Genomic DNA, 15,719 nt, shown 5'->3' with positions numbered 1-15,719 from the left:
ATGCGCCCTCCGCCCGGAAGAAGCCAGTCACAGCCTGAGAGAAACATGGGGTACAGTGTAGCCTGGGCATTTGTGTACTTCTAATAAACTGACAAACGGTCTTGATCGTGGCCTCCAAATCAGAAGTTCGCGAGGATGTATCTCTTCAGGAAAATGACCCGTTAGATGAGATCACGGAGACTGATGAAGTTAAAGATCTAGGTAAGGCAGGACGTGGTGGTCTTCTGGAAAGAAAAGAGTAACAATTATACAAGTTGATCCAGCGGTGAATTTGATTGAACCTTGATAATTACAGCGACTAAAAAGATATTACCATCACGATTTAAAACCTGGAGTCACGACAATCCCAGCGTCTTCAGTTCATTTCGTTTTTTTCCTGATACTTTTTTTTTTTTACATTTGTGTAGTGGCTGTCAGGTTTTCAAGAGTTGTTGCTGGGGGAAACTGCTTGCCGAAAACGACGATCTTTCTTCTTAGATCCGACAAGATAAGTAAAGCAAGTCAGCGGGGAAAACGCATCCAAAAATTATAACAGTACTAGCTGTACGTATTTTTTAAATGGTTACTTTTTAATATCGCTTAAAACTTTTCGTCAATCTAATTAGAATGCCTGATCCAAATCCCACTTTACCCGGAAGAGCTCTCCAAAAAACTTGCACACTTGTGGTGTTCCTTTGCGCTGTCCATCTCTCGGTCACCCTTCTCTATTATTTAAATACTTTAGACGTCTTTCGTAACTCGTTTGCCCAAAACCAGCAGCAGAACACCTATGACACCTCAGCTCTAAGCCGTTCTGAAGCGACCTTAACGTCAAACCTTTCTGAGCGACAACCTCCTGGAGCAAGGTCGCCAACAGTGAAAGCCAAAGACCTTGAACAATGTCCCGAAACGTCACCTCTTTTAGGTAAGTACAATACTTTGGCGCAAATCTTATTTATGTTGACTGTCATTAGACTGCGTCTAGGTACTAGAGCTTTATTTTTGGTGTCTGGGGTGAAGAACTCCATCTGTGCTAATCAGGTCTGTTGAAACACTTTGAAATTACTGTTGTGTGGCAGTTCACTTTGAAGCCGAGGCATTTCATAATTAAGGGATTGGCTAAGAATTCTCAGTTTACTTAAATATACATAGCATAGCATATATTTTCCTGATAGTGCTTCAAAATATTCAAAAGGTATTCAGAAAGCCCTTTCTTATCAGAACTAGAATCAATTACACCAGCATCATTACGCCTAGGTCTCAGGTCTCAGTCTTCCCCCCCAGGGTCAGAATCTCTGAGAGAGAAATGCCCCAATATAGGGAGTGGGCACCTTGTGCTGTAGGAGCTACCTGCTCTCAGATGAGATGTTGAAAAGTGGAAAAATCCTGTCCTCTAGGTGACTAAAGCACATTTCCATATGGTGCTGTCTGGAACTGCAGAGTGAGAGCCTGGTGTCCTGGCTAAACGTTCCTTTGAACTTTGACTATCTGGTCTACTGAAAGCTCTTCTTGAATCCAGATGGAGATGTAATTTCTCTCTTCTCAGTCTGATCTGCTGTGTAGTGGGGCTGCTTGTATAATAGCTTTGGCAGGTCACACAGATGGGAGCCGCATTTCAGTGGGGAATGAATCTGTTCCCTCTTGTTTCTAAATTGCTTTGGGATCCTTGGGGATGAAATGTGCTGTATGAATCTGATTTATCTTTTGTCATATCAAGTATACTGTGTGATAACTATAATTATAATACCAGCAAAATAAGTAAGAATAACAAAATAAGCCAATGATTATTTTCAAATGATACAGTTAGTATGGAAGCTAAATCTTTAATTCTGTTTTATGTTCTGTTCTCCATAAAATACTATGCAGTTTAGGGTCTTGTATTTGGTGATAAAGGCAATCCACATAATTAATAAGTTTTTCCTGGGACAAAACCTGTTTCTCGGGTTGGAGAAAATTGTGGTTTGCTCATGGACTCCATATAAAAGGCTGTTCAGGTACTTAAAACATTACTTGAAATGTTTCATTTGAAAGTAAGAAGGCAATAGTTTTTTTTTATCTTGCCTAGTCTCTAGCCTAGAGACTCGCACACAAAATCAACACACAAAGATAAAACATGTTGCCATACTGTATGTATGGGATCAGTTATCTTGCATTTGAGCCTGAGGCTCAAAATATCCTTAAAAAGCAATCAATTTAATCAGAACTTTTGTTCAGGTCAATGGTAGTGTCAGTGATTAAGTGGTTAATCAAATAAATTAAGCTCTAGAAACCTTGGGGACAATTAATTAGATCAGATGAACAATAATGCACTTTCTTTATATTAACCTGTGCCAGTACTCACCAGAGCAGCAGTATCTCTGTTTCTAACGTGGTGGCCAAAACTGTACTCATTAAATGAGTAAAAACTCTAAATGAGACTGTAATAGTGCATTGTCCAGTTTTGCCATAACATCCCTGTATTTTAAATTCTATGCCTTTAACAAACCCCTAACATTTCTCTTTCCCTACATTGTGTAGGTGTTGTAAATGATATGTCGACATCAAATACCTGAGTCTTATTCATAAGGAGCCTCTTATTGTTCCCATTTTGTATTTAGTTTCTGTTTTCTACCTACATGTAAAACTATGGACTGCCTTACATTAAACGTCATTAGATAGGTTTTTCCAGTCCTATATTCTCATAAATGCATGACTCTTGACTTATTTCAGAGCAGCAATATCATTTCTACAATGTGGTAACCAAAATTGTACATAATATTCCAAATGAGGTTTTACTAGTGTGTTGTACAATTTTAAGACAACATCCCTTGTTTTAAAATTCTACACTATTAATCCTTGCGTGACATCGTTTATGTGACATGCCTTTCATTGTGCTTTTTTGATTGCTTTTCCACACTGTTTAGAAGCGTAAATTTCGTGTGAACATACAGTCCCAAGTAACGCCTTCTAGTTCAGCATTTCCGATTTTGTATTCATAGTTTATGTTTTTATTTCCTGTATGTAAAACCCTGCACTTGACTGCATTAAACTTCATTCCAGGTGTTGGCCCAATCTTGAATTTTATCTTATCTTTCTCTTATGTAATTTCTCTTATCTAATCAAATGCTTTTGAATTTCAATAGCTGTTTTCACAGTGGTAGTCCTAAACTGAGCTACTGTAGTTTACTGCTTATACAGTACCAGACTCTAGATCATTGATATCATGTTAAAGAAAAGAGCAGTGCTTCTAAGACTGATTTCTGTGGTACACATTTAAGCACATTGCCTCAGTTTGATCATTTACATCTTATTTGTATTTTGTTACTTTTCCAAACATACTTACCACCCATAATTTATGAATTACTGTTTTATGAGAAATTTTATTAAAAGCCATATGAAAATCCAAATATCCCATAGCATGTGCTATGTATGTGTCCAGTACTTACGGTGTCTTCTCAAAGAACATTAACAGTTTAGTTCAACGATTCTAGTTTTTAAAGCTAGGTGAACTATCCTTTAAGTGACGCATAGATCCTCTGATATAATTTTTAGCTGTTTTGGCTCTTTGGTTTGCAGTGTTTTGGTGCAGTAGGTTAGGTGGTCGTATTGTGAACAGATCTCTAAGGATGAGTGAAATGTACACTCAATCAATGTAAATCATTGGAAATGGTGAATATGTTTCCAAGGCAGTTTCATATCATGGGAAGCATTAGAAGTTATTTGCTCTAGAAAGTTCTATAACTCTAGAAAAATGCAGATTTTTCCATATAATTGCTATGACTAAGTTACCAGTTTTGGTGGCACAGTGGCACAGCTGTTAACATTGCTGCCTCGCAGTGCTGGGGCCCTGAGTTCAATGAGTTCAGTTCTGGACCTGGGGTGCTCTCTGTGTGGGGTTTGGGTGTTCTCCCCATGTTTGAGTGGGTTCCCTCCAGGTGCTCCAGTTTCCTTCCACAGTCCAAAGACATACTGTTGGGTTAATTGGCTTGTGGGAAAACTGGCCCTGGGTGGGATGTATCAATATGTATGCAATTCAAAGACATATAGGTGCCTGAATTGACACACAATGTTTTTTTTTGTTGTTGTTGTTCTCTGCAGTGGGTCCCTTGAGAATAGAGTTTTCTCAGCCCGTGGGCTTGAAACAGGTCGAGATAGAAAACCCCGAGCTCAGAGATGGTGGCCGATACATGCCAAAGGACTGCGTAGCCCGGCAGAAAGTGGCCTTTATTATTCCATTCCGCAAGCGTGATGAGCACCTGAAGTTCTGGTTGTACTACCTGCATCCCATTCTCCAGAGACAGCAGCTCGACTATGGGGTGTATGTGATAAACCAGGTAAGAATCCACATCGAAAGAATGGTGTCATTGAAAGGCAGGTGAAAGCTCTTGTATGTCGTTGCTTTTTTTGCATTCCTCGTTTTGTGTTGTTAAAAAAAAAAGTGCAGAGCCTCCTGTGTATTTTTTGTTTCCGGAATGCACAAGAACTATCCTTTGAAGGTGTGTGGCCTTTTTCTCCCAGCTGTTGGGCTTTGAGGGGTAAAAGTCCGAAACAGTTAGTTCTGCCTGATATACAGTAGTAGAAAGGAAATGGTTTGTTACTTTTAGAATGAATAACAGTTGCAAAATTAATTTAGTGTTCAGCTCTGTGCACTTAAGCATGACTCTTTTTTTCAAACAGGTATATGTAGACAACTTCTGCACTGTAGAGTTTTTGCCGACCTGCCAATACTCAATATACATTTACAAGGGTCGTCTTACTTACTGTTGTCAGTTATTTCTTAAGATTTGACTTGGTTATAGTTGCTGATACAGCCAGACATCCATAGTCCAAAGTTTGTCACTGGTGTCACAGCGCCCGTGCTTGCGAAATGCCTTATCCAGAACTGTTAACAAAGGATGGTGTTCGAAACAGAAAACCAAAAGCATGGTTTAAAAAACCTGTTTTGTCAAGCTAAGAGGAAACCATGTGACACTAATGGGCATTAAAAAAACATATCTCCCTATTCACACGCAGAGATTTTTTACTAAAATTAATATTTTCATATTTTGTATATGAATTACATGTTTGTAGTATCATTTTGATTACTTGATTACTCACTAATTAGACTGGAGCAGTCGGGTAACAATTGCATGAGCACAAAATTGCTTCATTAGTGAGAGAGATGAGGTGATTTATAATTTTGAGTTAAATCAAGTGGGGAAAAAAAGGATGCAAAATGGATAAGAACCCAAAGGTCACTCTTATCAACAGAACAACACCTTTCTGCCAGCAGTATGTTGTAGACCGGACATTCACTGTCTGGGGTATTCACAGTTTCTAACCTCTCCAAAATCAAGAGGACGGAGCAAGTGTAAGATCTGTAAAGGATTGCGTGGTGCAACATTGGTCAAGTCCTGGGATCTCACTCACTGCTTTTTCTGGGCCTGATCCTGACATGACAACATTCTAGAGACGACAGTGGTATGTCAACAGTGTACATCCTCGTGCTTCTTTCTCAAATGTGGCTTTCTTGGGAGTGGAGAGTGTGACAGCTCTACCTAGTCTTTAGCCTCGTTGAACATTTGTGAAGTGAGCTGAGGTAACACGTGGCACGTAGGGTCCAGAAACTGGGAAACTGTTCAGGCTTTATGAATCTCACAAGACATCATCTGCAACTTGGTGTGAAGCATAAATCAAGAGGTGTACAGTTTGTTTTGTTTCCAACAGCGGTCACAGACATTAGCTTGTGACTTTCACAGTAGACCCCCTTGTCAATAAACTCATGATGTTAATCGTCATAGTGAATCTACATACGTCTGTTCGATAAATAAGATGATAAGTTTCTTGATAATTGGTGGTAGATGCCATTAAATATTACTGACAATCAATCAGTTTTAGGTCTGCGTAGCTGCTTAGTAAATTATAATTGCATAATTTTTAAATTTTGGTCCAAACACTTTCTATAATATTTTCACATTTTTTAAAAGAATTTAGTCTATTTATAAATTGCTGAACCGTAATAATCTTGTCCAATGACATTATGCTATTTGCAGAAGGTAAATATTTGCAGAATAAATATGCATAAGGTCTGAATATTTAACAAGTGAGAAAAGAAACCTTTTAGGATCTGTAACAAGTAAACAAGTCTGCCAGCCTCTTTTTAAATCCTTCCCAAGTATTCATTCTGTAATTTTACTCTTTCTGTCTATGGAGGTGGGACATTTCTGCTACACAGTCTGAGGAAGAATACTTTTTTGAATGCTTGATTTTGGCGTTTATCATTTTACATGCATGCCTTTTTCAGCAGTTTGTCTGAGTGGGTTTAGCTGCCCTAAGCCTGCCTTAACTGTATTAAAACAGCCATTCCAGGATTCCATGCCAAACAAACCTGTCTAACTTCAAGGGCTCAGTCGAACATAGAAAGTGATATTTGTATTGTCACATTGTTCTGTGATTCATCATTCTGTGTAGCTTCACAGCCACATTGTAACACTACTAAGCCACCTTTTTCTTTACATGTGCTCTTTTTTCACAAAAAAATGACTGAATCTTTATCCAATAGTTTCATACACACCAATTCTCTCTGATCTTGGACTACAAAAGAGAATGTTGGGGTCGTTACATGTCTTTATTGTGAATTGAGTTCTTTCTAAACTGTAAAAACAGCAACACAAAAGAAACTCACCCTGAGGTTACAGTCACAGGGTGCCCTAATTTCTTTGTTTACATCTAAAGCCATTCATGTTCTTTTTGCCATTTACGTGCTTCAAAGAATTCTTGAAGATTTTATAAACTATGACCACATCGGTTTCTCGTGCTCATCTGGCGCACATTCTCAGTTTGAGCTATAACATATTCCTGTCTTCCCTGTAGCTGAAGCCACACACACACCTGAGCTCGTCTTAGCTTTGCATTCTTTGGCGAAATCTCCCACATGCTTCTTCATTCCTTTCCCAAATGTGACAGGGCACCGTTACTGCATTTATATCCCTTGCATGTAATAGTTATTCATTTATTTTTTTAGATTTTGTAGATTTTTAGATTTTTTAGATTTTGTAGTAGTTAGTTATTTCTCAGTCTTCTCAAATGTCCAGAACAGTTTTTTTTTGTTTCATTAGGACACTTAACTCCTTCAGCAAACAGAGCTTTCCAGCACCTTCTCACAGCAAGAGATTTACAAAGGTAGCGAATTAGGGGAGTGTCACACATTGTGGCTTACTGAGTGAAGCCCAGAGCAGGAAAGAGAGAGGGTGGCAGGGTTTTACTTTGGAGGTGAAATCCAATGAAAGATGCAGAGAAAGGGGCAGAAAATAGAAAATAGTGTGATGCCGAACGATGAAGGAATTAAAATGGGGGAGCACTAGTGGTTTAACCAGCAGGGTTGTTTGCTCAGAGTGTATGTTGAGCACTATGGCTTTTCCAAGCCTTGGTCATGTCACTGAGGGTGACTGGGCTGCCCAGGCAGCAGCATGCAATTGGCCAGGGTGACGGTCAGTTCCACTCCTGTTGTCCATTTCCACTTCTTTCTTCCCAACGAATTTTTTACTGTACCAAAAGGTGAATGGCTCTGACAGGTGAGCAGAGTGTTCCTGTGGGTCATTACTTTCTCTGTGGTGTGGTTACAGGAGTCACTGCCAGAAAGCCACACCTTCAATTTGGCTACTCTTAAGGGGATGGGTGTTATATACAAAGATAAGTGGAAAAAATTAAATCATGCTAATTGTTTATATTTCATTATATTTCAATTTCATTTCAGCCTTGAATGAAACCACAATGTTAATAAACAACAATAAAAGTTTTTACATTACTGCCACACCTCTTTGGTTCACAGGCTTTGGTGATTCACTTGTGGTGATATTTTCTGCGGCAGGTTTTGAAAAAAGTATGGTTTTACGAAAGTTTCATTTTTTCTGCAGCGGTAGAATTTTTAGTGTTTTTCTTATTTTCATTAGTTCAAGTGACTTCAGTAAGTTTTCGGGTGCTGCTGTGCCTTCTGTCTTAACCTTTTTCAATATTTAGGCAGTGAAGGAAACCTTATGTTGACAGTTGTTGAACTGTTAATTGGGTTTGTTGCTTAGTTTTGTGGATAGGCCCCATGATAGAGCTTGATTTAAAAAAAAAAATTCTTTCTCCTTCTTTTGTTACAGTTTTTTTTGACTCACACTTATCCTTTCCACCTTTACAGCCTTATTGCCAGTTTAAAGCTTGGAATGAGTATACATGGCATAAAGATACTAGGGTAACTGCTGGTTGTGTTGGACAGCACAGTTATCCAGCAGGGTTCAGGGCCCTTGTGAAAGACTTGTACTATTTTGCATTAGCCACCAATGGAACTAAACACACAACTTGATAGTTTAAATTGCTTGTGTTTGTCGTGCTTGCCCGGAAGGCACAGCTTCTAACGCTAGCCTAGAAATCCCCCCAGTTCCTCTCGAACACAGCAGCAAAGGCCAAGAAACACACCATGTTGGGTGAATGGCCTTCAAGCAAGATACAGGGGTGGAGAGACAGATGTGCGCACTTCATAACATATAAATCTTTCGTTCTCTGTTTTCAGTGCCAGCAGATATATTTAGCAAGTTGTTTTGGTTGTGATATTTTTAATCACCCGTCCCCCTTGTACTGCAGCATAATAATCGAGTCCCATCTTTTTTTTCCCAGTTGGATTTTATTCTTCCAGGAATGTGGAAGGGCTAGCTAGAGTGACTGTGTGGCTCCCTCTTTGCTTGTAATTGTTATGGGAGACTCGGGCATTGAATGTTTTGAAGGTTTGCACAGGCAAAGACCTGCAGCTGCATTCTTGGACGAAAACTCCTCTGGGGGTGGGTGTCATAACGGCTAAATTGCACTGCAACAGGAAATCCAGTTAAACACAGAGTTTTACAGATACTTTTCACAAGGGAGTCTGAGTATTTTATATTAATTGTCTTGTAGTTTAACAAGGCACTGGAGTTCGAAATAGCCCAGGTGTGCTGAATGCACAACTCAAAGCACACAAAATATTAGGAAGCAGGCAAGCACGCAAGTCCTCAGAAATAGTGGTATATATTATCAAAAATAGTTCTTCACAGTCCAGGATGCCTTGTGATATGTGACCTGGATCTTGAGAACTACATTCAACATAGATAATGGCACCTAAATTCCAGAGCCCTCATGTTTTTTTATATAATTCCAAATGTCTCAGATTGGTGCTTTCTTCCTGCACAGTTTGCTAGGCTTTTGCACATGCAGTGCTTTGTAAAAGTATTCAGATCCTTTAAAAGTTTTCAAATCTTAATGAATTAAAATGATACTTACACATCTTTTTCCAATCAGTAGATTCAGATGCTCAAACAGAAACACATTACTGATAAAATCAGGTTTCTTAAAAAAAAAATTCAAAAAGTAAAATATGCTGGAAAATGATGTGTACGTATCATTGGTAATACAGTAAAATTTGAAAACTTAAAAAGGGTCTGAATACTTGAGCAAAGTACTTTAATTCACAATGATGACAAGCAGTATCCTGCTATCAGTTGCTGACATTGAGATATGAAAAGAAAATCCACAAGGTTGTGTGTGTCATGCTGAGGTTGTCCTCTAACATTTTATTGTGTATTAGACTAATGAAGCAAGGGACTTCCATACTTTTCTTTTTATTTTGATCATACATTTCTTGAGCACATTATTTGCAGGGGGCTTGGCTGGTACAGTATGATAAAAAGTAAGTGTGTGTCAAACACGTTTGTTGATGATGAGTCATCAGTCTCCCAGCAGTGCCTGTGCCTGCATGCTGTACATGTTTGTTGAATCATTACATGATGGCTTGTCTTCTCTGTATTAAATATATCTGTTGATAAGATCACAATCATAATAATTTGCATACTGTATACAGTGAAGTGTTGAAGTCTTTTGAAACTGCACAGTATTCACATCCTGTATTTAAGGTCGTTTTCATTGATATCTCTGGAGAGCTTAAGGTGTTTTCTTTTTTCAAGCCCTCTTGTTGTGTAACAAAATGTGTCAGGAACCTAAAGTTATTAGATTAATAGACCCTACTGTGCAGCAAGGATACGTTTTCAAGCCTTTTTTTTCTTAAAAAGCCGATTCTTCTTAAACCTGTTGTTATTTCTAGCGTTTCATGTAAAAAAGAAAGAGATGCTGTTTGACCTGTTCATCTAAATAAAGACCAAGTTGGCTTGTCGTACTTTGTAACCATGCTGCGCATATCCCTACCCGCTCCAGGAACAGAAGAAGACAAACTAAGGAGTTGAGAGGTTAAAGGAAGGCAGTTCAAGGAGCAAATGTCTTACCCCCTTCAGTGATAGAGTATGTTCTGTTGTTCTGTTGTGCTGTTGTCATGCTTCAGGATATATTGACCTTGAGTTTAAAATGCTTTTAGAAAATCGAAAGGGCCAAAGCAGATTCCTGATACAGAACTATACAGTATGTCTTCAAAGGTCATTGCCTTGGCTTTGGCAAGATAAAGCTTCTCCTTGAAAAGGCAAGTTTTTGTCATTTTGCCCCAGCAGAATTACATTTTTTTGGGACTGTGCCTTTTAATCTGCACCTGAAGAAATGCTTGGGCCCCTGATGCCTTTACTGTGTTTCTGCTCAATCTTTCTCTCTTTTTCTCCAATCCCTGTTCTCCCCTATTGACCCTGTTTTCCTTCTTCCCTTGTACAAACCATTCCCCTTTACATGTCAGTCTTGTCTGTAGCCAAGCGCGTTGCCTCTCAGAAGAGCTCAGACGACCGCGGTGTCATCTCGGGCCTGTCCTGTGAGTGCTGAGCTGCTCGGGCACACCGGTAATGTGGGTTTAATCTTTCTCTGTCGCGAGATCTGTTTATCGAAGGTGTTTTGGCTCGTTCATTTTCTCTGACTCTAAATGGAGTTTGTAAAACCAGAAACGACACAACAGGTCCATGAAAACTGGAGGATAAACCAGCTTTTAAAAAGGGCAACTCATTTTTTCTTGTTTCAATTCAGAAGGTTAGTGTATAGCTCCAGTTTAAAATATTGACCCCTTGGGTAAGGCTAGGAACAATAATTTGCTATATTTCATTGATATTATTTGTTTACTAAGTTAAGAACATGTCCATTCATGGAGCAAGATTCTGCTACTGTCAAAATAGTCCCTATATACAGTATGTAATTCCTTGTTCCTGGAACAAAGAGTGATAGATTACGTTTACACAGGTTGGTTTTGTTTGCTTTCCTGTTTAAAAAATAAACATGTGCAAAACCCATGGACACAAACATTGTTGGGTAAACATGAGCAATCTTCTGATTAATGTAAAACATTAAGGATGAGATGCAAACAAACTGACAGTCATTATTTCTTGTCAAGAACAAACTTTGTATACCCATAGCAAATAAAAAGAACATTGTTATCTTCCTGTAGAAGTTCTAATATCAAAGGATGGCTACAGACCTGTGTCAGGAATGACTTTCCAGTTGACATAGTTAAATCATTTAATGAAATGTTTATGGTGAAGTGATAATATTTGACTTCTTAAGTGCTCCCAGGCTGAATGAAATAAGATAAGGTAAGACTTTATACTGTACATTCCTGAAGGGAAAATGTCCCAATTTGCAAGGCTAAAAGCACAAGGTCTGTGTAGATTTAAACAGCCAAGGTGGTCCTCAGAGGCACTTCAGAATCAACAATGAACCATGAACCTGGAGGAGACAAATCAAAGCTAAGGGGAAGTGCTTTTGAAATGGAGTAGAAAAGGTGCTTCTTTGCACAAAGGGTTGTGGAAGTCTGGAGCAAAATAACCGACCACGTTTTTGAAGCCAATACCTTCACTTCTTTTAACAAATGAGATTCTTGGATCAATTAGCTACTATCACCCAAATAAGCTAGAGGGACTCAATTGGCCTCTACTCCTTCGACCATGATCTTGCTGTATGTGTAAGTTCTGTGCTACAAATTTGCTTCCAAGGCGCAGGTAATCTATTTTTTTTCCCTTAGGAATCTCTTATGCGTTTAAAAGAGTATGTAACTTTTTGACCATTTTGCCAAAAATATAACATTCAGATATTTTTTGGAAAAAATGTAGCACCAGTGTGTTGCGGTCTGAAGATGTATGAAATGGTGAAGTGGCACAACCTAGATATTGACCAGTTTACCTCAAGAGGAGGTGCACAGAAAGACTGCAGTGAGCGACAGGGTTTGTGGCTGACAAGCCATGAATTTGCTGTGGCTGACAAGCCATGAATTTGCTACCCGCATATTCAGTTTCACTGAATATGCGGGTAGCAATCAGAGAGCTGACAGAAGATTATCTGACAAGATTATTATTACAGTCCTTTTGCTGCTAATATGCAGGAGGTATAACAAACATCCAATTAGTTTTAGTGCAAACTGGACCATGAAGATAGAAGGATTTGTATTTAGAAGACTGCCCTCTCTTAGAAAAAGAAATGTATGATAAGCCATATTGATAAATGTAGAAAAAAAGCAGGATGTCTTTGGGCACATATACAGTAGCTTCTCTCAGTCTGTCTTATGGACAATTGAATACTGTACTTGGGCTGCAACTGTACTGTAAGTGGAAGGAAGGTTCTGTTGACCCCAAACATCCTTATATATATAGATCCTGCAAACCAATACAGTACACAGCTCAGTTTATTTTTCCACCATTTTCCACTACGATGAATTCTACTGCTCTTGCACATCCTGCCTTGTTTTGTTAGTCAACACAGCATTGTAAAAGGAAAAAGGGAACTGTTCATTCTCTGTGTGCCTGTTGACCACAGGCCTTGTGCACCAGGCAATACAATGACACGATAGTGTTTGATTTATGTATGTGTGAATAATACATACAATAATACAATGTATGTGTGAACAGGCACGGTTAGCCTTGTGGCGTTACGCATCTTTTCCTTGTGTTCTGGATTTGTAACTTGGCACGTTTGGTCCGTTGGCGCTGTTCACTCTTCTCATATCAGAGGCAAGTGTAGCAACATGCCTCTGTTTTGTGCCGGGGTTTTGATAGGCATTGCAGAAAGATACCTTTGGGCCTTCATTAGCATAACAATGAAAGCTGACTACATTCTTGAGTTCTCGCCCGTATGAGAGATGCAGGGAGAATAGAGCACACCCAGGCATGCAGTCCTGGGGGACGTCTCCTATCACAGCTGGCAAACCTGAAACAAAGCCTTTTGAAGTAGAAGAAGCAGGTACACCAAGCCAGGTTTAAAGACAGTTATTTATACAGTAGGAAATCTGATGCTTATGTTAAAGAACAAAGCCAGTAACTTAGAAGCTGCACTCAAGCATGAATCATTCACTATAGTGATGACCTCCTTTTTGAAGGGTTTGTCCTCCAATGCTTTTACATAGCAATGCTTTTACCGGGTTTTGTCAAAGTTTTATTTTTAAGTATAGTCTTAAGCAAGTTAAACCTGTTTGTATTCCCGTTTGTATGCCTTTTTTGAATTTATGCCTGTAAGGAAAGTCAATGGGAACTAATTTCCATTGCCGATGGCCTGGAGAGGCATTTACACAACAGGGCATTTACTGGAGCAGTTTGTGTGAAGCACATTGGTTGACACAACATTGTCACGCATAACCCTCCAGTCCAGAGTTTTAGCCTATATGCCACGCTGCTGTCTCATTTTAGATTGCAGGAATGTGTTTTTAGACAACCAAGACAGTTGAGAACATTCGCTTCAAAAGTTTGTGCAAGATATTTCATATTCACCGGAGTCTTGTACCAGACCAACAACCAAATTGGTTTTATTTTCAGAATTTCTTCAAGTCGTACTGTATCTCCTGTTATTTCAGCTCTCACCTACCGTACAAGGACATGCAATATCCTCTTTGTTTCATTGGCCAATTCTAACTATACCACTTCTTATTGGGTAATTCTAACTATACCATCACAAGAAAAAAGACTAAAAATGTTTGTCTAGTTGAAACATAGGAACTGAGATATTTTTCTTATACCAGCAAAACAAAATCTATCCATTGGACTATTCCATGTGCCACTATTTGAATTTCTCTGTATACTGTAAACTAACACTGTACATTTTAAGCTGTTCTGGATTAGCTAGTCACCTAAAAATCTTGTTCTAAGCAGACACTGTAGAGAATTCCACATTACAATTGCGGAAATGCACTGAGCACTTCTTACTAGGCAAAGATCAGATAGCACGCGCTAGGCACGTAACATTTTATTTCCTGAAGTTATCGTATATAGATTGGTTTGGGAATTTTCCTGAAATATGAAGCCAGGAATGCATTTTGTTATTTTTGATATGTGCACGAGGGTGTCTTCCTGTTCATTTGCTTAGAATAATCTTTTGTATGTGACAGCAATGCCCATGCTTTCTTCACAATAGCTCCCCAAGGTGGTCTTGACTGCTACAGTTCATAGCCATTCTGTACGTCTTCATTTTATTTTATGAAAACTGTAACATGATAAAATGCTGCCCCAAACATTTTGTCATATTTTACCTGCCACTGAGCAATCTGAATGGAAACCGTGGAAAAGACAAAACTGCAAGTCACTACTACAGTACATGAATAATACTAATACGAACCTGAAATGGAGCAGCAATCTGAAAATGTCACTGATTTTGGAAATAGTTGTAAAAGATTTAATGCTTTATGTTTCAATTTTCCAAACATAAGCCTAATCCTCATTGGTTTACTGTAGTTTTCCCCCCTTCCAACCTGTATCCGTAAACATCTGCTATCTTGGTAGTTAAAGGTTTATTTCTTTTACGTTGATGTTTTACACACTATAGTTTTATGCGAGGCTTCATCGTCAAGTCATAAATTTGCAACACGCGCCAGAGTACAAGCTGTAGTCTTGTTTTAAGGAGTCTGTTTTAATTTTCACTTCTTTGTCCTCCCTTTCTCTACGCAGTTTGGAGATGAGACATTCAACCGAGCTAAGCTCCTGAACATAGGCTATGCAGAAGCTCTGAAAGAGTATGACTATGACTGCTTTGTGTTCAGTGACGTGGATTTGATACCTATGGATGACCGGAATATATACAAGTGCTACAGCCAGCCAAGACATCTTGCCGTGTCAATGGATAAATTTGGCTTCAGGTGAGTAATTTGACACCTTACAGTATGTAATACAAAGTACATAAATATCTTTCCTTTCTATGTTCAACATTTTCTGTGAGCAAATACCTTTATTCTTGGTGATTCACAAGAAGATAGATCTGTCTGTTTATGTGCTTTATAAAGGGCTTACTTTTTAATACGTTAGTTTGTAACAAAATGAAGAAGGTTGAAAAGAACGAGGGGCATAGCACTAATTTGGATAAAGAGGTGATTAATATCAGAGGTGGTGTTATCTTGAAGTAATCGTCCATCCAAAACACAGAATCTCACATATTTCAAGAAGCCAGGATAAGAGCTATAAACAGGAAACGTTTTGTAAAGGTTATACATACTTCTTGTACAGAATGTGAAATACAGTATGTATTTTTGAACACAGAAATACTTTTTGTGACAAAGAAACGGTGCCTCTCCCACAGTCCTCCTCAAATTCAAGTGTGGGCTGTTTTGAAAAAGACAACACAGTGCTTGTCACCGTGCAGATTTTACACTGTTCTCAATAGGCATGTGTTGATAGGACAGGGCGTGTAGGTTCACAATACGTCTGAGCTGGAGCAGAGGGCAAAACACTTCAAAAGATTTGTTCTATGTAGTAACTGCAATGGGAACCTAGCATACTTTTCTATTAGTATAAGTTAAATAGTAAGTAATGTATACATATTGCAGACATTCTATTGAACACTTGGAAAGGTGCAACTATACATGTATTGTGCCC

The 15,719-nt window shown here is 38.7% G+C and overlaps 1 protein-coding gene across 1 annotated transcript in view; it reads left to right on the top strand.

Moving 5' to 3' along the window:
• b4galt1l (DP-Gal:betaGlcNAc beta 1,4- galactosyltransferase, polypeptide 1, like) overlaps positions 1-15,719 on the top strand; it is a 34,605-nt gene continuing 18,886 nt past the window's right edge. The window contains exons 1-3 of the mRNA XM_088908592.1: positions 1-904; positions 4,057-4,292; positions 14,799-14,986. Of these exons, the coding sequence (XP_088764718.1) occupies positions 607-904; positions 4,057-4,292; positions 14,799-14,986 (722 nt within the window). The 5' untranslated portion in view covers positions 1-606. The remainder of the gene's footprint in view (positions 905-4,056; positions 4,293-14,798; positions 14,987-15,719) is intronic.

Source organism: Atractosteus spatula, chromosome 1 (genome assembly GCF_055471065.1).
Source record: "Atractosteus spatula isolate fAtrSpa1 chromosome 1, fAtrSpa1.hap1, whole genome shotgun sequence".
Classification (NCBI taxonomy): Eukaryota; Metazoa; Chordata; class Actinopteri; order Semionotiformes; family Lepisosteidae; genus Atractosteus; species Atractosteus spatula.
This window is presented reverse-complemented; position numbering and strand designations above follow the sequence as displayed.